At 45.4% G+C, this 24,437-nt stretch overlaps 1 protein-coding gene across 4 annotated transcripts in view; it reads right to left on the reverse strand.

The window, feature by feature from the left end:
- LRRC49 (leucine rich repeat containing 49) overlaps window positions 1-24,437 on the reverse strand; it is a 129,744-nt gene that overhangs the window by 32,475 nt on the left and 72,832 nt on the right. For all 4 annotated transcript variants that reach the window (XM_075897737.2, XM_075897738.2, XM_089781872.1 and 1 more), the window contains one exon: window positions 8,263-8,417. In XM_075897737.2, the coding sequence (XP_075753852.2) occupies window positions 8,263-8,417 (155 nt within the window). The remainder of the gene's footprint in view (window positions 1-8,262; window positions 8,418-24,437) is intronic.

The following is a 24,437-nucleotide window of genomic DNA, read 5'->3' on the forward strand; positions in this document are numbered from 1 at the left end:
GGCCGCCACTGGCCCGTCACACACCTCCCCCCTCGGAGGCTCTAGGTACTCCTCCCCATCTCGGTCCCATATTCTAGAGAAAAAGTCGGCGTTCTGGTGTCTCTTACCCGGCTGGTGACTTATCTCGAAACTCTACGGCTGCAAGGTCAAATACCACCGCATTATACGTGCATTCGTGTCCTTCATCGAGTTAAGCCATACGAGCGGGGCATGATCGGTTATCAAATAGGATTTGTTTCCCCACAGGTAGAACCTTAGATACTCTACTGCCCACTTTAATTTTCCTCCTCCCACTGTATACCCTAAGTACGACACCTCCGTTTTGGCCAGGTGGCACTTCTTCGGGTTTGCCGTGAGGCCTGCCCTCTCCAGCGCCGCCAATATGGAGTCAATGTGGCGCAGATGGTCCTCCCAGCTGTCGCTGTAGATGATAATGTCATCTATGTAGGCAGCAGCGAATGTCCGGTATGGGGCTAACAGACGATCCATCACTCTTTGGAACGTGGCTGTGGCTCTATGGAGGCCAACGGGCCTCGTCCTGAATTGAAAGAGGCTGAAGGGGGTGGAAAAAGACGTCTTTGCTCGTGCGTCAGGTGCCAGGGGAATCTGCCAGTAGCCTTTTGTTAAATCTAACTTGGACAGATACTTGGCCCACCCCAGTCGCTCGTCGACCCGGGGCATTGGGTAGGCGTCGAATTGTGATATGGCATTGACCTGTCGAAAGTCAATGCAAAATCTCGTCATTCCATCCAGCTTTGGAACCAGGACGATGGGACTCCACCATTCGCTTTGTGATTCTTCGATCACTCCCCACTGCTGCATCAGTTGCACCTCCTCCCACACCGTCTTCCAGATCTTATGGGGCAAGGGTCGGAGAGGTTCCTGTATCACCTTTCCCTTCTCCGTGGTGATCTGGTGGCAGCCCAGCGAGGTGCGCCCTGGCTTGGCTGTGAGCACGGTCCTGTACTGGCTTCGCAGGTTCGCAAGTTGCTGTCGTTGAGGGGTCGCCAACTCTGTGCCCACCCCAACATCCGCCTCCTCCTGATAGTCCTCCCCCCAGGGTCTGAGATCGTCCTCCAGGGGTACAGGGGTGGTTAGCAGGGTCTCTGCCATATTCCACTTCTTCAGGAGGTTCACGTGGAAGGTTTGCTTGTCCCTCCATCGCCCGGATAGGCGAATTTCAGAATCTACAGCCACGACTCGGCGAAGTACCTCGAACGTACCCTGCCATTGGGCTGTTAGCTTGGAGCCAGGTGTAGGCAGGAGCAGCAATACCCGGTCTCCTGGTTGGAATTCCCTCGCCCGCGCCATCTGGTTGTAATATCGCACTTGTCTTTCCTGGCCCCACATCAGATTCATGAGAGTGAATTCGCCAGTCCATTTCAATTTTCCTCTGAGCTGCAGTATATACTGGGCAGTCCCACGGCCAGCTGTAGCTTGTTCTTCCCAGTCTTCCTTAAGGAGGTCCAGGACTCCCCGGGGCTTTCGGCCATTCAGTAGTTCAAAGGGCAAGAACCCTGTGGTTGACTGTGGGACCTCATGAACAGCAAACTGTAGTGCGGGGAGTAGGTCGTCCCATCCCCTGGGGTCCTCTCTCACGAACCTCCGGAGCATCTCTTTCAGGGTCTTGTTGAAGCGCTCCACCAGTCCTTCCGTCTGTGGGTGGTAAACTGACGTATGGATCCGTTTGATCCTCAACATCCGACATCATTCTTTTATCAGCCGGGACATAACGTTTGTTCCCTGGTCCATCAGGATTTCCTTCGGTAATCCCACCCGTGAAAAAATTTTCACCAGCTCTCTGGCGAGGGTGGGTGCCCTAGTGTTCCGCAGGGCTACAGCCTCTGGGTAACGGGTCGCATAGTCTATTACTACCATGATATATTGATGTCCCGTACGCGAGGCCTCCAGGGGACCGACCAAATTGAGGGCTATCCGCTCAAACGGGACGTCTATAACCAGGAGAGGTATGAGGGGCGCCCATGCCACGCCTGCCGGCGCGGTCCTCTGGCACTCCGGACAGGAAGCACAGAAGTCGCGTACCTCCTTATAAATCCCTGGACAAAAGAACCTCTGGGTTACCCTAGCCACAGTCTTCTCGCACCTCAAGTGTCCGGCCCAGGGGTTGGCATGAATGAGGTACAGCACCTCCTGTTGGAGTCGCGAGGGCACTAAGAGCTGCTGTTTCTCTTCCCCCCCTTGGTCTCCCGGGTCACCCGGTACAGGCGGTCATTTTGTACCTGAAAGTATGGCCCTTGTGGCTGTCCGTGGGGTCTCCCTCCGCTCCCATCCTCCGCCAGGGCTTGGTCCCAGGTGTTCCGCAAGGTGAGGTTCTCCCTTTGTTCCTGGACGAAGTCCGTACTCCGCCTGATTTTCATCACTTCGTCCGCTTCCAGCTTCCCGCTCCGCGTGGTTCTAGCACTGTCAGCTCTGGGTTCTCCCTCCCCTGGGGCCAGGAACCCCTCGGCGGCTGGGGCGCCCTGCTGCTCCTTTGCCCTTGGGGCCTCCCCGCTCTGGCAGAGCAGCTGCCTGAAACCCGGCAAGTCTCTCCCTATTACCACCAGGTATGGCAAGGTGGGGACCTTACCCACTCTCCACACTTGCTGTCTTTGCCCGTCCACCAGCTGTACTTGTGCTGAGGGGTAGGCCCGGATTTCCCCGTGGACACACCGCATCAGTACGGGGTCCCCTTCTCTCCGTCCGGCCGAGATGAGGTCCTCCTGCACCAACATGACAGCAGACCCCGAGTCCACTAAGGCTTTTACCCCTTTCCCTTCGATCGTTACGGTGGCCATCATGGGGGCCCCTGTCCCTGTTGCTATTCAGGGGTCTCGGCACCCTCCCAGCTGACCCAATGTGCAGTCCATTAAGGGGCAATCCCTCTTGTAGTGTCCCTCCTTGCCACACTGAAAGCAGGCCCCTCGGGTCGGGGTCCTTTTCTGCTCGGTCCCCCTTCCCGGGCACACTCTGCCTCAGCCCCCTCGGGCCATACTGGTGCTAACTTACGGCTGGGGCCCGGGCTGCTCCGGGGGCCTCCAAACCGCCCCCTGCCTCCTGGGCCTCCCCTGGGTCGAGGTCCCCCTACCTTCGGTCCTGGGCACGTCACCCGTGGGCAGCTGTTCTCTCCCTCCTCAGCAGCCATATACACTTCCATTAGGGCTACGGCTTCATTTACGGTTATGGGCTGGTTCTTCTTTACCCATTTCTGGTCCTCCCGGGGCAGGATGCCGATGAACTGCTCAAGCACTATTATCTCCATCACCTGTCCGGCTGTCTTTTGATCTGGCTCTATCCATTTTCTCGTCCATTCCCGCAGTCTCTGGGCCACCGCCCTCGGTCGCTCCTTGGGCCTGAATCGCTCCTGGCGGAACCTTTGCCGGCAGGTGTCCGGAGTGACTCCTACCTGGTGCAGCACGGCCTCCTTCACTTTAACATAGTGCAGAGCATCTTTGGCTGCCAGACCCAGATAAGCAAGTTGGGTTAGTCCAGTAAGATATGGGGCTACTAGGGTGGCCCACTGGTCTTCCGGCCACCGCATCACGGTGGCAACCCTCTCAAAAGTGGTGAGGAAAGCCTCGGGGTCATCCTGGGGCCCCATGTTAGTCAGGCGGATGGGGAGGGCTCCCATCCCTGGCACCTCCGGCCCCCCAGAGGCTGCCGTCAGTCCGGCTTGCCGTGCGGCCGTGACCCATCGTTCATGTTGGGCGCTCAGCTCCTGCACCAGCTGCCTTTGTTGATCCTGAAACTGGGTCGCCAGCTGTTGCAGGAGTTGGGTCTGCTGCTGTTGCTGCTGTCTTTGGGTCTCTCCTATCCAGTCCAGCAGCTGCCGGGGCTCCATCGCCCCACTCGTCCTTGCGTAATCTCCTCCTGTAGATAATACCTCTATATCTGAGTTCTCAGGGTTCCCTAGTGAGCGTTTGGTGCCCACATTCTTCACCAGATGTGACGGTTCTAGTTCTGGCCAAGAGCGCGCGGCCCCTCACTCGGGGTCACGGCCCAGCAAGCCCACCGTCTGTTCCGGTATTTCAAGGGGCGCCAACTTCCAGCGCCCTCCTCCCGCCCGCGGAGGAGGTGAGGTGGGGCCCCGCAAGCCCGACGTTACCGGTCCTCCTCCCAGGCACCTCAGTCCGTCCTCTCGGTCCGTGGGGTGGCGATACCTCCCGTCTCCCTCCCATTCCTTTTCTTCCCACAGGGGTCGCCGCACGGAGGGATTCGGGGGAAGCTGGGGGGACCCGGGCCCACCCTCTCCACCGGGTCCCAGCCCGGGGCCCTAAGGGTTTTGGGTGCTGATCCCTTACCCGGCTGACGGGGTCCCACCCTGTAACGCGTCAGCCCACGGGCGCCAAAAGGGCCCTGCCCCGGGCTGCTTCCTAGCCATCCTCAGGGCCATGGGACCCGCGTCAGAGCCGCCGGTCCTTACCTTTTTATCGGGTGTGCACGGGCTTCCGCGCCGGAGTCCCCCCGGTGATCCGCCTTGCCTGCTCCACCGGAGGTGAGGGAGGAATCGTCTCTTGGGTTCCCCGCCCCCCACTCTGGCTTGCAGCCTCCTTTTGAATGCGGGGGGCGAAGTTGCGCCCTGGAGTCCTCCGCTGGCGCCGCGCACGTCCAGCTCGGCCCGCCAGCCAGCCCTATTCCCCGCAGCTGCGGGGCTCTGCTCCGCTCTGCCTTCAATAGGCACGTCCTCCTAGTGGCGCGCCGGAGAGGCAGCCCCTCCCGGGTGCTCTGCCTGGGCCGGGGCTGCTGCCCGCCCCATTCTAGTGCGGGCTGCCGCTGGCCCGTCACACCTCTCTTCATATGGGACCCGTTCCAAACCTCTAATCATTTTAGTTGCCCTTTTCTGAACCCTTTCTTCACAATCTGCTTCTGTCTTGACTGTCTTAAACAGTTTAGTATCATCTGCAGACTTTACTACCTCACTGCTTACCTCTTTCTCCAGATCATTTATGAATAATTTGAAAAGGATTGGTCCCAGGACTGACCCTTGGGGGATACCACTAGTTACCCCTCTCTTCTGAAAATTTACCATTTATTCCTACCCTTTGTTTCCTGTCTTTTAACCAGTTCTCAATCCAAGAAAGGGCCTTCCCTCTTATCCCATGACAATGTAATTTACACAAGAGCCTTTGGTGAGGGACCTTGTCAAAGGCTTTCTGGAAATCTAAGTATACTATATCTACTGGATCCCCCTTGTCCGCATGTTTGTTAATCCCTTCAAAGAACTCTAATAGATTAGTAAGACATGATTTCCCTTTACAGAAACCATGTTGACTTTTGTCCAACAAATTATATTCTCCTACGTGCCTCACAATTTTATTCGTTACTACGGTTTCGACTAATTTTCCTGGTACTTGAAGTTAGACTTACTGATCTGTAATTGCCAAGATTGCCTCTAGAGCCCTTTTTAAATATTGGTGTCATGTTAGCTATCTTCCAATCAGTAGGTACGGAAGCGGATTTAAAGGATAGGTTACAATCCACACATAATAGTTCAGCAAATTCCCATTTGAGTTCTTTTAGAACCCTTGGATGAATGCCATCCGGTCCCGGTGATTTGTGAACATTAAGTTTTTCTATTTGTTCCAAAACCTCCTCTAATGACACTTCAATCGACGACAGCTCCTCAGATTCATCACCCACAAAGGACGGTGCAGATTTGGGAATCCCCCTAACGTCCTCAGCCGTGAAGACTGAAGCAAAGAAATCATTTAGTTTATCCGCAATGGTTTTATTGTCCTTGATTGCTCCTTTTATATCTCAATCGTCTAGGGGACCCCACTGTTTTTTTAGCAGGCTTCATGCTTCTAACGTACTTAAAAAACATTTTGCTATTTCTTTTTGAGTTTTTGGCTAGTTGTTCCTCACAATCTTTGTTTGCTTTTCTTATTACATTTTTACACTTGGGTTGACAGTGTTTAAGTTCCTTTCTATTTATCTCACTAGGATTGGATTTCCACTTCTTGAAAGATGCCTTTTTGTCCCTCACTACTTCTTTTACACGGTGGTTAAGCCACGGTGACTCTTTTTTAGGTCTCTTGCTGTGACGTAGTGGGGGGGAACTTGCTGGTTTCTATGGGTCTGTGGTAACCCCACTGGCTGCCGCCAGTACCACAGCCCAGAAGGACAGGGATGGGTCATTATGCAAAGGGATCTCCCCCCCATGGAGAGGAATAAAGGAAGGTGAATGCTGCCCTGGCTGGGGGGAAGGGCTGGAGGAGAGTGAGTTAGTTTCTGTCTGGGAGCATGGAGGAAGCAGCCTCAGCAACAGGCTGGGGGGTTTAGAAGCCGAGACCCCTGCCCCATATCAAGGGGGGCTGAGGCATCCTAGGCCTGCCCTGTAACCTGGTGACATCTGTGCTGTGCTGTATACTGGAGAAGCAATAAACCACCTCTATTCTACGGGCTGGTGGAGTCTGTTCATGCCATTTTGGGGGTGCAGGAGACAGGGGACCCCCAACGCGCCGTCACACTTGCAATGTCTTTTAATTTGGGGTATACATTTAAGTTGGGCCTCTATTATTGTGTCTTTAAAAAGTTTCTATTCAGTTTGCAGGGATTTGGCTCTAGTCACTGTACCTTTTAATTTCTGTTTAACCTCCTCATTTTGTGTAATTCCCCCTTTTGAAATTAAATGCCAGAATGCTGGACTGCTGAGGTGTTCTTCCCACCACAGGCATGTTAAATGTTATTATATTATGGTCACTATTCCCAAGCAGTCCTGTAATCGTTATCTCCTGGACCTGATCCTGTGCTCCACTCAGGACTAAATCGAGAATTGCCTCTCCCCTTGTGGGTTCCTGTACCAGCTGCTCCAAGAAGCAGTCATTTAAGCCATTGAGAAATTTTATCTCTGCTTCTCTTTCTGAGGTGACATGTATCCAATCAATATAGGGATGATTAACATCTCCCATTATTATGGAGTTCTTTATTTTGGTAGCCTCTCTAATCTCCCTCAGCATTTCAATGTCAGTATTGCTGTCCTGGTCAGGTGGTCGATAATATATCCCTATTGCTAAATTCTTACTATTGGAGCATGGAATTACTATCCATAGCGATTCTATTGAACATGTTGATTCATTTAATATTTTTATTTCATTTGATTCTACATTATCTTTCACATACAGTGCCACTGCACCACCCACACGGCCTGCTCTATCCTTCTGATATATTTTATATCCCTGTATGATTGTGTCCCACAGATTTTCCTCATTCCACCAGGTTTCAGTGATGTCTATTATGTCAATCTCCTCCTTTAATACGAGGTACTCTAGTTCACCCATCTTATTAGTCAAACTCCTAGCATTTGTGGCCATTAACTACAGGCCCCAGCTAAAACCTCTTCGGCACATCCTCCGGGATCTACAACCTATCCTAGGTGACAAATGCTTGCTCTAACAGTCCTTGGGAGACAGGCCACTCCTCGCTTACAGACAGCCCCACAACCTGAAAAACATACTCACCACCAATCCCACAACACATACACCAATCCAGGAACCCATCCTTGCATCAAACCCCATTGTCATGTCTGTCCACACATCTACCTTAGTGACACTATCACAGAACATAACCACATAAGCTATACCATCAAAGGTTCATTCAGCTGCACATATATTAATGTGATATATGCCATCAAGTGCCAGCAATATCCCTCTGTAAATTGGACAAACCTAACTGTCTACGCAACAGAATAAATGGAACAGAATAAATCAGACATCAAAAATCTTTCTCTATGTAACATAATCAATCAGAGAACAAGAACAGTAACATACAAAAACCAGTGGGAAAATATTTAAACCTCCCGGTACACACAGACTTACAGACTTGAAAGTTACAGACTTGAAAGTTGCTATCCTCAAGCCAAAAAAATTCAAAACTAGGTTGCAACATGAAATTGCTCAGATGGAATTCATATCCAAATTTGACATCACTGCAATGGGTCTGAATAGAGATTGGGAATGGCTCACTCATTGCCATAAGTCATTTTCCATTTTAGGTATTCTCACCCACAGGGAGAATGGTTTAGTCTTAGGTGGAGTCAATCTGAGGTAGACATTGTTCAGTAAGTCCTGAAATCTTTTAAAATATTATATAGAATGCTAAATGGACACATTTTAGAAATCCAAAAATATATACATGTTTACATATATAAACTACTTAAACAGATATAAACACACATTTACATGAATGGAAGGATTAGTGTTCCCCATTTTTATTAAATATAAAACTTCAATTAGGAAATATACTTCTAAGAAAATACTTACATACCTGGTTTCTTCAGGAAATACATATGCGGCACTGCCATTAATCTGACAGGAGTCACTGTCTTTTTTATCTTGATCTGAAGAAGTTATAAGAGCAACTCGATTCTGCTGAATCTCCCACTGGTGAGCAATGTTGCCTATTGTCAATCGTTTCTTCTCCTGAAATATCAGATAAAAGCCACATGTAACTATCTGAATGCACTCACTACTAGTATGTTAGGTTGCATCAGAATACATTCCATAGTCAAACCACTAATTGACAGATGAGGATTAAGGGCCAGGGCTCCTTTCAAAAACTGAAGCCTCAGCAATTGTGTTACTCTTTAAGTGATAACTATTTAATCCTCACTGGGGACTGTGGGGATGGAAAAACTCTTGTTTTGTCAAAGCAAAGCAGGTGTCTCCCAAGTTCCCCTTTCTCTTTACTCTTTTGGGCAACAACAATTTAATAGGCAACAGCAATCTGCATATTGACTTCTTCCTGTAGATGAAGAAAATTTGACAAAGATTTAAGTTCAAAAGCTGCCCCCATTTTCTTCTTTTGTCACCAATTTTTTGTCACCAAAGGATTACTCCAAGAAAGGGATATTAATAAACATTTATTTTTGTAAACGTGTAACTGCTGAATTTCTTTAGTGGTTATATGTTTACACTCAGGGGGCTGGTGGGGAGCTAGCGTAAAAACCAGACTCTGCCTGCCTCTTCCCGGCCAGCCCCCCTGCATGCCGCTGCCTTAGAGAGGCAACACTGTGGGGGGCAACGGCTCTGCGGCAGCCGGTACATGCGGGGAGCCAGCTTGAAAGTCGTCTTTACGTGTGTACCAGCTCCCATCTATCCTCTCCCCCCCAGCTGCTCCCTTTCCATCAGAGGCAGCAGCATGGGCGTGGAAGCTGGTGGCTCCACGGGAGCCAGCAATAAAAGCTGGCTTCCCATGGGCACCAGCTCCCACCTTGTCGCTCCTTGCTGCCTCTGTATCAGGAGGAGGTCTGAGCTGATACAGAGGCAGCAAGGGAGTGGAGGTGCATGTAACCATGCGGATTAATTTATGAGCCCAGGCTTATCAGTTAATCATGTAAACTGGCTAACATCTCTACTCCAAGAATAGCAATCAAAGGGCATGCAGCTTCAGACAATTAATCAGTGAAAGCATTTCAGGAATCCAGATGATATCTTGTATGAACATGTAACACCACCAGATATTTAATGCAACTCAAGCCAATTGCCCATGTATTGGCCTTTTAATTCACCCAACTCTGTCTGGAACTCACTCATGGTGAGATTTAAGCATGAGGTGACTTGATTTTTACTTGCTCATGGACCTGCATCTGAACTGTTTAAAGCTCTAATCTGAGAACAAGGTGAATGTTTTCAAATGGTAAATTAATTGCTTGTTTCAGTTCGGTTGATTTTTCTGAACTAGATCTAACTGCTTAGCCATTCCACCGTTACAGTGCTCCTTATTGAAACTTGAATAGATAACAATCTCTGCAATATAAAAACAAAATACAGCAAAGAATTAAGTACAAAATACCAGCTCTTTCTATAGAGCGTAATGGTTTTGACACACGGGAAAAAGGCCACAAATGTTGAACATTAGTTGACAATTTTCCATCCTAAATCACGCTGCCATAGAAATGGACCCTAGAAAAGGTTCTGAGGCATGTCTACTGTGCCCCACAGTTTGGATGACAGGGGTTTGAACAGAAGTGCGCACCAAAGTGCTGCACTGTAACACTCCCCAATGGATGCTGTAGGCACAAACTAAAATGTTCTTGTTTACCTTGATATAATCTTATTTGAAGATTACAGTAATGCAAACTAAGAACCTTTTAACTCATTGCCACACACAGAAATTAAAGAGCAGCACTTGGGTGCATACTGCTATTTACAATCCTCTATTCTGAACTGTAAGAAAACATAAAGATGCCCTTAATTTAAAACTTCCAAGTTGTGGTTGGCACTTGTCAGTGTCAAAGAAAATCTACATAGAGCTCTTTCTAAAGTCTGGGAAAGGCACTCCCTGTGGCACAACAAAATGCAAGGTTGAACAGATCGTTGAACATAAATAGTTAGCACATACTGTAAGGAACCATTCAAGGTAGAGCGACCTGCTGACACTGCAACTTTTTGATGGATGACTAGCTATTCTTTATCTACCTACCAACTGTTACGTCCTCCTCTGCATCCAACATCCGTGACTAATAACTTTAGCTATATGTTTAAACTAAAATGCTTAACCAGAACTACAGGCAGTCCCCACTTACGTCGGATCCCTACTTACGAACGGGGTGACTCACCCCGCACTACCTGCGCCCCCTCCGGCAGACCGCTGAGACGCACCGCAGCGGTCCTGCCGCCTGCGTCCTCTGCGGCGATAAAAAATGCTCCACGTATCCCTGTCTGCTGGGGGTGGTCCCCCAGCAGACCAGGGAGATGCAGACAAAGCCTTGGAGGACGCAGGCGGTGGGGACCAACCTGGTAGCACCCCAGCTGCTCTACCCCAGGTGTCCCCAAGTCAGCTGCTGCTGAAACTGATCAGCGGCTGATTCCAGGAAGCCCAGGGCAAAGCAGCTCTGCTTCGGGCTTCCTGTAGTCAGCCACTGGTCAGTTTCAGCAGCGGATGAATCGGGGACACCTGGGGTACAATATGTACCAGTTCCAACTTACAGACAAATTCAACTTAAGAACAAAGCTACAGTCCCTATCTTGTACGTAACCCGGGGACTGCCTGTATAGCAACTTTTGGCTTCAGAGTTAAAAGCTCATTTAGATTTGGTGAAAAGGGAGCAGTTTGCAGCTCCTTTAGAAGGCTTTTGGCTTCTGTTTTAGGCTACTGTTTTGCAGATGTGGGAAGTCAACAGTATATTGATTTACATTTGGAAGATTATCTTTAAAAAACAAATAGTTTAATTATTTTTAAACTAACTCTAGCACTTTGTGGAAAGGAACAGATTCTGTGACCTGCAGTGTAAAATGGAGTTATTAATGTTTTGACATCTGTGTCAAACATTCTGATATCCAGAGAAGAAAAAGCTCTATAAAATAAAAAGCAGTATTATCACCATTTTGCAAACAGGAAAAATCAGAGACAATGTTTGAATGTTTTGCCTCCATTGCACTTTAGGGCACTAGGTAAGGGCCTTGGCCCATGAACTAAAAGCTTGCTGGATGTGTGATGCTGGCCAAATCCCTTAAGCTTTCATTTTCCACTGGGAAAACGAATCTTTGGGACAAAGACTGCCTCTCACTGTATGTTTGCACAATGGTTGCTCATAGGGTTGCCAGGTGTCCAGTTTTTGCCTGGACTGTCTGTTATTCGGGTCCCCTGTCTGGTAAAAAAAAAATACCCAGAAAATACCGGATATGTGAAATGTCTGGCATTTCCTGTTTCCTTCGGAGGGGACAATTTCCCTCTGCCACGTCTGATGGGGGCGTGAGGAGCACGGGGTCATTTAAAGGTGCAGCACCTCCTTTTTTTCCCCCTCAATAACTTTGCCCCCCCCCTTTTTTTTTGCTCAACAAAATTTTTTCCTGCTTTTTGGGGGGGGGGGGGGAGTGGTGGGTTTTTTTGTTAAACCATCTGGCAATGCTAATTGCTCAGGGAGGATAAGTGGACACAATTGTAATACAAATAAACAACAATTTAGCTCATACGTGAGGAGCAGAACTTAATGACTGTAGATGTTTTTGAAAAGAGAAAGCAGTACACAAACAAGCAATAATTGGCATTTCCTGACCTGAGTTTTTATCTATGTTGCCTAAACATGTTCTTAACAGAGTTTTTTGTATGGATTTTTTTAACCTAACCATTCATTGTTACACTGTAAAAGGGTGAAAGCCAACACTTTGAAAAGTACAACATCATCCATATTCTGTAGTTATTGTACTCAACTCTGAAACATTAAGACCCACTTTCCTCTTTCTAAAGCACAGCTTAGTCAACTAAATTTTAAAGCTTTATGAAAATACCAGGAAAGGTCTTCCCAATCAGATTTAAAGTTTATGGGAGTTACAGCAGAGTATTCAGAGTGATTGAATTCAAAATGTTTCTACTGGTTTTAAAGTCGTTGTCAGTTTGAGACATATATACCATACATATACTGGGGAATACTAGTTGAGCCAGTACAATCTTTGAAAGCAGTACAAATTTTTAAAATGAAATTGCTACACATGACAGACACACAAAAATGATATAAAATAATATGACTAACACATAACTGGTAAGGGATTCAAAGTTTTACATTACTCTTCCACAAGATTTCAGATTAAAATCAACAGAATTTACATTTCTTTATATATTAAAGGGATTTGAAAGTTAGGAAGTATTTGTTCACTAGAAAAGAAAATGGTAAAAAGAGAAACAAAGCTCTTATCAGTCAGTGTGAACATCAAATTTAGAATCATAGAATCACAGACTCATACCGTCATAGAATTGATAGGGACCTTGAGAGATCATCAAATCAAGTTCCCTGCCCTCACAGCAGGATCAAGCTCTTAAATATCTTAATATCTCCAGTGATGGAGATTCCACAACCCGGCTAGGCAATTTATTCCATGTTTAACTACCCTGTCCAACCAAAACATCTCTTGCCCATTTAAGCCCATTGCTTCTTGTCCTATTCTCTGAGGCCAAGGAGAACAATTTTTCTCCTTCTTCTTTGTAACACCCTTTTAGATACTTGAAAACCACTATCATAACCTCTGTCTTCTCTTTTCTAAATTAAACAAGCCCAATTCTTCCAGTCTTCCTTCACAGGTCATGTTTTCTAGACCTTTAATCATCTTTGTTGCTCTTCTCTGGACCGTCTCCAATTTCTTCACATCTTTCTTGAAATGTGGTGCCCAGAACTGGACACAGTACTCCAACTGAGGCCTAATCAGTGCAGAGTAGAGCAAAGAAATGACTTCTCATGTTTTTCTCACAACACTCCTGTTAACGCATCCCAGAATTATGTTTTCTTTTTTTGCATCAGTGTTACACTACTGACTCATAATTAGCTTGTGGTCCACTATGACCCCTAGATCTCTTTCTACACTACTCCTTCCTAGACAATCACTTCCCATTCTGTATGTGTGAAACTGATTGTTCCTTCCTAAGTGGAGCACTTTGCATTTGTCCTTATTAAACTTCATCCTGTTTACCTCAGACCATTTCTTTAGTTTGTCCAGATCATTTTGAATTTTGACCCTATCCTTCAAAGCATTTGTAACCCCTCCCAGCTTGGTATCATCTGCAAACTTAATAATCATACTCTCTATGCCATCATCTAAATCGCTGATGAAGATATTTAACAAAACCAGTCCCAAAACAAACCCCTGTGGAATCCCACTTGTTATGCCCTTCCAGCATGATTATAAACCATTAATAACTACTCTCTGAGTATAGTTATCCAGCCAGTTATTCACCCACCAGTCTCCCTTCCCCCTGCTGAGACCCAGCATCCCTAGCCCACTGCTGCCCTCTCCTGCCTGGACAGACATCCTGCCCCCGGCCTGTTCCTGTCCCTTCCCCCCGGACAGACATCCTGCCCCAAGCCTGCTCCTGGCTCCTTTTCCTGGCCCGCTCCTGCCCCCTTCCTTGACAGCTTAAAAGCTGGTACTGCCCAGCACCATCTCCACAGGTGTCAGGGGCAGTGGGGAAACAGCACAAACGTAGACTGAAGCAGTCCCTGCTTGTGCTGGGTCCCGACTGCTGTGCCTCTGCCTTTGAAATGTAGCAAGAGATCCACTGGGGCTCTAGTTATATTTCAATGGCAAAAGCACAACAGGAGAACATGGGGTGAGTGGGGACTCAAGCACCCACCCAGCATGTGTTCTCCACTTCTCTTCTGTCTTTTAAATGTAGTAAACAGGCAGCTCTTACTACATTTAAAAGGCAGGGGCATAGCCAGGATAGCAAGCATCCCACCTTCCCCTTATCGACTAATTGAGTAGTTGATGGAAATTCCATTGAATACTCGATTAGCTGATTAATATAAGTTTAACATCCCTACTCTGTACCTTTACTCATTTCATAAACTGAGAGGTTTCCACGTACTCTTTTTGATTTATGTCCTGCCTTCTAGTTTTATTTGTGGGTGTTTGCGCTTTTGGCATGGCAGACATTTTGAATTGACTTTATTCTTTATGGAGACTAAGAGGATCTTTCTGTGGTTTTTTTTATCTTCACAGAGCCAGTTTAAAAGTTAATGCCTTTTTAATTTTAATCCTGTGGTTAAAAATTCTCTCTCTGCAAAAGTTAAGTTTTGAAAAAGCAGGAGAGCTACTGCAAAACATGCTTCTTCAAACATACCATATGTTCATCTCTCTGCTTACCATAGTTACTCAATCCTTCATGCTGACACATGGCTTTTTTCTTTTTAAATGTAATTTTAATAAATACTGTCTACCTAATGCAACATTTTCTTCTGTGCTTTAAATATTTAGGAAGTCTTAAATAATTCTTTCACTGACAATCGTAGCTTCGGCAAAAAGAAGGGGAATATGTTTATTCAGATAACGGTATAAAGGATCAATCTTTGAATAGTTTCTAATTTTTTATTGTAAAACTGCTCTGCAAATGAATATTTAATATGTTAAGTCATTTTTATTTTTTAAATCAATTAAATATGCTAAAGCTGGATAAATTTCATTTTGAAATATTACTTTTATTGAAAATATGTTTTGCATATTGAAATTACCTTTTTTTTTATATTTGCCCATTAAGCATTTTGAAAGTTATAACTTGTGTAATTTAAAACAACAACATGCATTTATAAAGGGAAATATGATGCTCTTCAGGAACTTATTTCTTCACAAGTTAAAAACTATTTTTATAGTTTTTTTTCTCCTTAGTATGTCCTTTGCTTGAAAAAAAAAAATTACTGAAATCTTTCTAACTCTGTTATGACAAAGGGGATGCCTGTTTGTTGTAAAATGTTGCTTTCTTACTTAGTGTCATGTTTACATTCAATGTAAATATTTTTTGGTTTCTAATATATAATCTCCTTTGAAGATTTTTAAAGGCTGTTTTTAAAGGCTGAGTAGCTGTTGTAGTTTCTGGAACATTTCTTCTCTGCTGAGCCTCAGATAATGAGGAAAGAGAACTGAAGTAAGGAAAAAAAAGGAATGCCCATTGAAAACTTTTGATTTAGGCAGATCATGGGAATAAATCATAGCTACGAGTAGAATGACAGATGCTTTCAAATACTTCAATATGCATTCTAAGAAGTTACAACAGGACACATTAAATAACACTAGGAAAGGCTGTAGAGAAATAGAAAATTAGCAACAGCAAGTGTCCTTAGCTTTTTTCACCTGTGCCTTAGTGAAGTTTGCTCTCTTTGAGGTTCCACAGTAAGCAGAAAAAGCTGACTTCTCCCTTTCAGTACTGCTGAGGAGTACTGCATGGTAAACTTCATGTCAGCAGGGTAAAGTGGTTCAGAAAAGTGGAAGGAAGGAGGGAGGCCTTGGTGAAGGGTGACCCTTCTGTAACTCTTGCATCTTGAGAATCAGGGATAATGTTCAGGAGTGCTGAATTAGAAGATCTAGTCTGACTTGCTCTTTTAATTCATCTTCTGTGCTGGTTGGCCATCTTATGAGCACTCCGCTGTGGAGTACTGATCTCTTGTAATGCATCAGAATTGAAATATCCCATCCAACAAGTGGGATTTTATTCACTTTATTTATTCACTTCGTTTATTCACTTGAAAGCCAACTAAGTGTAAAAGTTTGGTGGCAGCTGATCATTTTTATGACCGAAAATACTTAGGTAAGACCTTGTCAAACAGGAACTCTTGCCTCTGAAGGCAGAGAATTTGGGGACAGGTTTTTCTAGAAGACACTGGATTCCACCCTCAAATGGTAAAGGAAGAAAAACTCACTGTACAGACAGACAAGCATGAACAGGAGGAAAAATGGTGAGTTAGAACTAGTGAAATGAACATGGGAATGTTTCTGAAAATTGAACAGAAGTTGTTAGCACGGTAAACTTGACAGCAGACACTTTTGGAAAAAAACAGTTGCCTTATTAAATGGGCAGTATGCCATGACATTTCATTTAAAGGAAACAAGATAAAGTTGTATAGTTTTCTCAAGAAAGTTTGTGTGGAGAAAAACATATTTTCTTGCAAACATTTCCATTCATTGGCTGATTAGTTATTTAAATCATACACTTTGCAAATTATTTCAGAGTCAATTGATTTCACTGATATATCTTTGGCAAAGAAAGTTTCATTCAAATAAAACAAGAGTCTGAAACAGAAAAAACAAAATCTAAACACACAAGGATGGAATGGAAATGTACATAGACAAGAGATAAGAATCATCTTTTTTAAAGCAAATAAAATATAATGGCAGTTGGTTGTTATGCTTCTTTACCCCCCCTTGAAGACAAAAAAGAAACCTTCACTAAAAAGAATGAAAACTTCAATTTCCTGTTCAAGCTTGAGTGAGTATGGCATTAAACATTAACAATACATGCCCCTTTCCTCCACTGGGAATTTTCATTGGCAAAATGGTTCAAGAGATCTAGGGCACCAAGATAAACAGCTTCTCCCACTGTAAGGAAACATACCTCAAAGCTTAAGAAATAGAAATAAAAAGAAATTACACTTTCAAAAATGTCACACATTTCTGTTGCTCAGTAAGGCTATATCTGGACTGCAGAGCTTTTCCGGGATACCTCCAGTATCCTGGAAAAGCTCTGCTGCATCCAAGGAACACTGTTTCTGAAAAAGCGGACGTGATCTTTCGGCATCCCTGTATTCCCTTCAGTGAGAGGAATAAGGGATGTGTTGAAAGAGGACTTTTTTCTGAAATTTGGCCCCATGTAGACAGGTCAAATTTCAGAAAAGCCTCTTTTGGAAAAAAAGCAGAAAAAGATATATGCAAATTGCGAAGTGCAATTTGTGTCTTTTTCCAACTTTTCTCTGCAGTCTAGACATAACCTGAGAGGACCAATATATTACCACCACCAAAACAACAAAAATACATGTGTCTGTTTGTACTTTCCTTATCTACACCAGTAAGAACTGACACCAAAACTTGAAAACCAGATAATTTAAAAATATATATATAAAGTCATCTATAGTAAAAATAAAATAAACTATGCAAGTATTAATTTTTAAAATATGGAGGGAAGAATATTTTCTGGAATCTGTTTTTGAACTGAACAAAGCCAAACTCAGAAAAAATGTTTTAATATTAAGATATAGAAAAACAGAAGTTTACTAGACACACTGTTGGACTACTATGTAACACTTAACCCCTCCTCTTTATCCTTTTTCCTGTTTTAACCTATTGCTTCCAGTTTAAAGTACCAATGGTTAAAATTCTGCACGTTCCCTTGATTTGAACCAGATCCAATTCTAATTTTACACACATGCTACATTTCTCCCTACTGCCTCCAGCTTCTTTCTAAAGTCCTAAATGATAGGAATTGAATCCACACTTTCTAGCCCTGTGATATGAAAACTCACCTTAAGAAACCACAGCTTACTTAGACAGCAACTGTACCCAAAGTCATGTCTGATTCACCCCTTTGCAAGATTCTTCAGAACAATACTATTCCAAACTCTAGTAAAATCTTTTCAATACTCAACATGGACAACATAAGACACTTTTGTTTCAATAGCAGGGCCTAAGAGATCTGCTAAAATGGTTTCAGTCTTTCCTGAGGAGTCACAGTCAACAAGCTGTAATAGGAAATTGTACTTTCATTACTAGACCTCTCATGTGGAGTGTCCCACAGGGATCAATTCTCTCTCCAGTCCTATTTAACACCCACGTAAACTGGTCAGATAACAGGGACTCAAGCATAAGGATTGGTCCCGCTTTGGGCAGGGGGCTGGATTCGATGACCTCCTGAGGTCTCTTCCAACCCTATGATTCTATGATTAGCAATACACAAATGAGCTACAGTTCCATCTATCCTTATGACTGAACTACTACCTGAAAATGGCCCAGTGTTTGAATGAGATCAGCTCATGGATGAATAAGAACTGGCTGAACCAGAACGAGACAAAGATGATATTGGAGCAACAGTCTCCTCTGAGTAAATCTACTCACCCCACAATTGGATAATTCAGACTGTAGCTTAGGAGTGCTCCTGAATTCCTCACTGATAGTGAGATCTCTCATAGCCAAGGGAAGACTGTACAAAGCACTGTTAAGAGACTGCATCCAAACAATGGCCTGGCCACACGTATTCATACCCTCATTAACTCTCAGCTAGACTACAACAGTATAACATATCTGGTGGCACTTACAAAATTCCAGTTAGTACAGAACATTAATACATCTCTTGAGCAACACTGACTACAGTAAGTACACCAAACTGTCCTCTGACCCTTATTCTACCTTCCTATATAGACTATCAAATCAAGTTGAAGGTCTCAGTCTTTATTTCAAGGCACTCAATGACCTAGCTCTATAGTGTCTAGAACAGGGGTGGGGAACCTTTTCTGAGAGTCAGCAGCCCCCAACTCAAAAAAATCAGTCAGGGGCCACACACAAGTGAGAAACAAACAAAAAACCCAAAGCTTCATTGACAAGGCCCTGACTGAGAAGGAAGAAGACACTCCCCACATTCTCCTTGCACACCAGAACCTAGGGCAGGGATGGGAAAGAGCCTGTCAGCAGGCCAGATCCGGTCCGCTTAGCTCTTTTATCCAGCCTGTGCAGCAGTTCCTGCCCCTGCCCTCTAACGTGTTGCCTGGAAGCCGGGACACACAAGCCCTTTCAACTACTTCTATTTAAAGGCCTCATGCCTTCCCCGTGGCTGCCATTTTAGCATGAGCCCTTTAAATAGAAGCAGTTGAAAGGGCTCTTGCATCCCCCGCTCCTGGGCAACATGCTAGCAGTGAGGCCGGGAGTAGCAAGCCCTTTAAATAGCAGGAGCTGAAAGGGCTCGCAGGTCCTGCCCCCCGCTAAGGTGATGCCTGGGAGCCACAGGGGAGGCGCAATCCTTTTAAACTCTTTCTATGTAAAGGCCTCACCCCTTCCGCCCAAGGCCTGAGAACACTTCAGAAAGTGTTGCCCACCCCTGGCCTACGGGGCCCAGGCTATTAGATTTTGTGTGCTCCATCCCCACAGGGAGATGCCGGGGTGGGGGGGCTGGAGTGCCAGCATGGGCTCCTCAGTACTGGTGGAAGCCCCAACCCTCGGGGGCCAGATCTATTCAAGCTGGGGGCCGCATCCCCATCCCAATCTAGAAGTTTGACTAAAGCTCTGTGGTGCAGCCCACGGTTCATAATTTTGCTCCCCTGATACATGGGACCATTCTATAACTCTAGGCTGCATATTTTGTAGTTTCTGCAGGCTGAGCACATTGGATCCACCAGGGGCACTTGACATTCCTCATTTCTCCCCCACAAGGTACTTCGGTGCCACCTCTCATCTCTCTCTATTTCAGAGACTCCCTGAAACTCCCCCCCCCCACCCACCCATTTCTCCTCTCCCACGGTTCTCCAGGAAAACATCTATCACTCATTAAGGGACCATGTGGGAGACAGGGCTTCCCTCCTCAGACCACTGTTCCCCATTCTTTCTGCCAAGGCAGTGGCTCAGTGCACCTCTTCCCCAATTCCTTCCCTCTCTCCCATGGCAAGGCCTCTATAGGTATGTCCACACTTCAAAGAAAAACCAACACTTGGACTATACCAGTTAACTCAGGCTCACAGGTCTCCAGCTCAAGGATCTCAGGCTGTAGGGCTATTTTACTGCTTTGTAGACTTCTGGATTCAGACTTTGCAGGGTGGGAAGTTCCCAGGACTCAGGCTGAAGTGCAAGCCTGGAAATCTATACAGCAGTGAAACAGTCCCTTTGCCCAACCCCTGTAGTCAGCTAGCACAGGCCAGCTGTAGGTTTTTCTCTGCTGTTTAGACACACCCCGTGGCAATCCTCATTTCTCCCTCTCCAATTCCGTTCCCCACATCACAAATCCCCATTTTCTTCAGTCCCCACTTCTCCCCCCACCCTATTCTCCATCCTAAACTACCACTTTCTCCTTCTCATCCTGGGTCCCAGCTTCCTCACCCACCTACCCAGTTCTTCCCCCTCGGTCCCCAATTCCATTATCATCACCACTCTACCTTCCCAGCCCCTTGTGGGTTACTGCTTTGTCATCCCTCATCCACTCACTTCCCATTCTCTGGGCCCCAGCTTCCCTACCACAGTCTTCCCTGGGTCCCTGCTTCTGCCACTTCCAATCCCACCACCAGCAGGACTCTGCTTTCATTATCGCTACTTCCTCATCCCTCCAGTCCCTGCTGCTTTCTCTCCATGCCCTCTAATGCCCCCCTTTTCCTCCAGTGCCCATTTCTCAACATCAGTCCACTTCCCCTGACCCTGGATCCTCACTTCCTCCTTACAAATCTTCCTTGTAAGACCATCTGATTTATGTTAGAATTCAAGATACTGACAAATCTCCCTCTGCAGAGAGTTAAACTACTACCTCTGACATTGATCAGTAGCTGCAGAAGCAAATGAGGGATTCCTCTGCTTGCAGCACCAAGTAGTCTGTAGATTCAATTTTCCATGAATCAGGCTTCTTCACTGGCCCAGTGTGCTCTAAAAATCAACAGACGTATGCTCATTGATGCCTATAACATTTGCTGAAATTCTAGAATGGAACAGAAGTGGTATTCCAAAGTTCTCATGTTGCAGACAGAGAAATTTTAGCGAGCCTTCATTTTGCACAGCTATTAAGGGCACAGATTTGTGTGCAGGAAATTTCCTGGGGGCTGGCCCAAGACTGTGGAATGGACTTCCATAGCAACAAAGACTACCATAAACCTCAGCACTTTCCTTTCTAATGCAAAGGTACATTTCTTAGGGTGTGTCTAAACTACAGAGTTTTGTCGACAAAAGTGGACTTTTGTCGACAAAACTATAACTGCGTCTACACTACCACTGAGTTCTGTCGACATAACGTTGACACTGGTAAACCTCATTTTACGAGGCATAACGCCTTCTGTCGACAGAGTTCTGTCGACAGAAGGTGTTATTGCATCTAGGGTTGTGTCTAGACTACAGGGTTTTGTCGACAAAGCAGCTTGCTTTGTCGACAGAACTGAATGTAGTCTAGATGCTCTTTGTCAACAGAAGCTTTGTCGAAATTTCTGTCGACAAAACCCTGTAGTCTAGACGTACCCTTAGTCTTCTCAAGGATACCCATCAGTACCACTACAAACGTCTATGCTCACTTGTGTAAACTCCTCTACAGAGTACTGCAGAGTTCTGGTCTATGAGGTCCACTGGTGATGCCACTGGTAATTGCTAGAAGAGTTTGTTGGTGGAGTTTTTACATGGCTAGTGGGGTCTTTAATATTTTGGCTACTCCATGGTCTAAACCCATCTAAAATGGCTTTCTGCTTCAAATTTTATATGTGTTGTGAGCAGAGAGAGGAGAATCATTTGACTCAGTTTAAGATATGCTAAATTAAACCTTTTGGAACACAAGAGTTAGTAAAATAAAAGTACAAATTTTCCAAAGCATATAATGCCCAATATATATGTGTCATGAACAGGAGGATTGCTGACCAGTACCCAGTGACTAAGGGGTTAACTCGGGTACCTAACAAAGGTATTGATCAGGGGGCCGGGAAAAACAATCGAGATAGCAAGCTGAAATTTGAATTGGATATTGGTTCCCTACCTGCTTTCTTTGTGTGGGAGAGTTAAACCAGGAGTTGAGATACACAGAATGATTTAAACCCAGGCAGGACCATCATGCCCCAACAGAATTCAGGGCATCGGAGCGGACTGAACAAATTGAAAATCAGAAGTAAGTAACAGGAAAATGTAAATCCAGTTGTGTTCAGGGTAATTTCTCTTTATTTTGTGGTTTGGTTTGAACTGCTCTGTGTGATTCTATGCCTCCCCTCCCCCTTTACCATCTAAGCCTTATGCCAGGTTTTTTTCTCGGTTTTAATTCTGTTTCCTCAGTTGATCTGTAACATCTAGCAACCAAGTATGCTTTATTGAGTTTATCTTTTGTTTTCTAATAAAAATCACTTATTTTAAGGTGATAATTTGATTCTTGTGTCCTGGAAGGTCTGTCTGTGTCAGCTACCAGAGACTGCAGCTTGTTTTTCTCTTTTCTTTTTTGCAAACTCTTTCAGGGCAAAAGAGCTCGGGATACTCTGGGGGTGATTTCAAGTGTTCATCCCTGGTTCTAGGGATAAAAGCACTTGGTGGTGGCAGCAAATTCCCCAAAATCTGTGTATTGCGATTCTAGGGGGGGCGTTTTTGCCTGTAGAGGCAAGGTTTTGAAGCTCCCTTGCAGGCCCCCACCTTCTGCATTCAAAGTGCCAGAATGGAGAACAGCCCTGACAACACGTTGAAAAGAAAATTCCATGTGTGCATAACATCAACTTATGTGTGCAAAAGCCTGCATATACTTTCAAAAGTTTGGACTTAGATGTGAGTTAGGGATGTGAGTAGTCGACTAATCGACTAACTGATAAGCCTAGCCTTATCTGTTAGTCAACTTAACTACTTGCTTTCCCTCCCCGCTTTCTGCCTCTATTAGCGACAGCAGCATGGGGGACAGGAGCGAAGGGAGGCTGCTGCGAAGCAGCCTTTGCCCACAGTGGGCCCAGTCTGGCTGTGGGCAGAGGCTACTCTGGCAGCAGGCTCATTCCACAGGATTCCCAGCTCTCCACTGGGAGCTGCTGGACCTGACAAGCCGAGACTGAGCAAACCCAGCTCAGTCCCGGCTTGCGTTGGGTCCGGGTGCTACCCCCACTCTGGTTCTGCATTTTAATTGTAGTAACAGCCAGGTGGGCAGGCAATCCAGCTTTCTACATTTAAACTGCAGAGCCACAGCAGGAGTAGCTCCTGGACCCAGCATAAGTCTGGACTAAGTACCCTCCCTTATCGACTAATTGTGCAGTCAATAAAAAAGTCGGTCATTTTATCAATTACACGATTAGCCAGTTACCTGCCTCTTAACATCCTTAATGTGAGTCATGGGCCAGATTATGCCTGGATGGTCCAGGGTGCACAGACATGAGAAGCCTTATATTTTCATGTAACAGCCAGATACAATTGTAGTCTCTGTGCATCACTGAATAAAAGACTGATTCCCTTAACTTGCATTCTCTGGGGTGGAAGACCAACCAAAAGGGCATGGAGGAAGTTGGGCTATGACTCTGTCCTCTATGAACCAGCTGCTCCATACCCCTGAAAATTCTCTCAGAGATCCCCCTCGGGCTGTGCAAGAAAAACTGCAGCACCTAAAAGCAAATGGTAACTTTGACAACACTCATGAAAATTGGTTTTCAAAAAACCTCTGAAGATAGGACCTGTAGTTCTGAACCTGACAGCAGCAGATGACACCAGATTCTTAGTCGAAATGTCAAGAATACTCCCAGCATACATGTCATTGACATTCTCTCCCACAACAGAAGTTTCCAAGTGGACATAAGAGACGGAGTTAACAAAAAAGAAAACACAAACCAATCCATTTCAACCTATACACAAACTTATGCTTTTTACCCTGTCCTGCAACTACACATACACAGATGACATTTGTTTAAGGCAGCATTCAAGTATGACCATTTCCAAAACTTGAAGATGCCTTAAATGCTGATTTGATTGAGATGGCTGAATACTACAGTCAGTGGCATTTACAACCAAGCATGATCAAGACAGTTTTGCATGTATTTCTTTTTTTTACAGGGACAGAGAAGATCAAGAATTGATTACCCTTCTTAATAGATATCACTTGAAACACGAATCCCACATACTCCACTGCCTCACTAGACAGATCTCTCACATAGCTTGGAAAACTGTGATTGAGCTGAGCAGAAGTTACAATCCTTTAAGCAAACAGGCTGGCACTTCACAGGATGCTAATGCTCAAAATCTATGAGCATCCAGTAACCTCTGTTACTCTGCAGTAGAAGATTGTGTTCTGGTCAGGCTCCATTTGTTTCGTTGGTTGGCTGACACACTGCAGTCAACAACAGGCACCAGAACTGGGATAATCTGACCCACAACGGTACTGTGGTTCCCCATGTTAAACATCACTCCTCCCCAATCCATCGCGAGGATATTACCTCTAGAGCTGCTGAGAAAATCACGGCAAAACGGATCTGTTTGACCACTCAAAAGCTCACTTTTCATCATGGCCCCTGCTGCGGACCCTCTTGCCTTGCCCAGGTTTCAATACGGCATGACAAATGATTTGCATGT

Source organism: Pelodiscus sinensis, chromosome 14 (assembly GCF_052426305.1).
Source record: "Pelodiscus sinensis isolate ZL-2025 chromosome 14, ASM5242630v1, whole genome shotgun sequence".
NCBI classification, from domain to species: Eukaryota; Metazoa; Chordata; order Testudines; family Trionychidae; genus Pelodiscus; species Pelodiscus sinensis.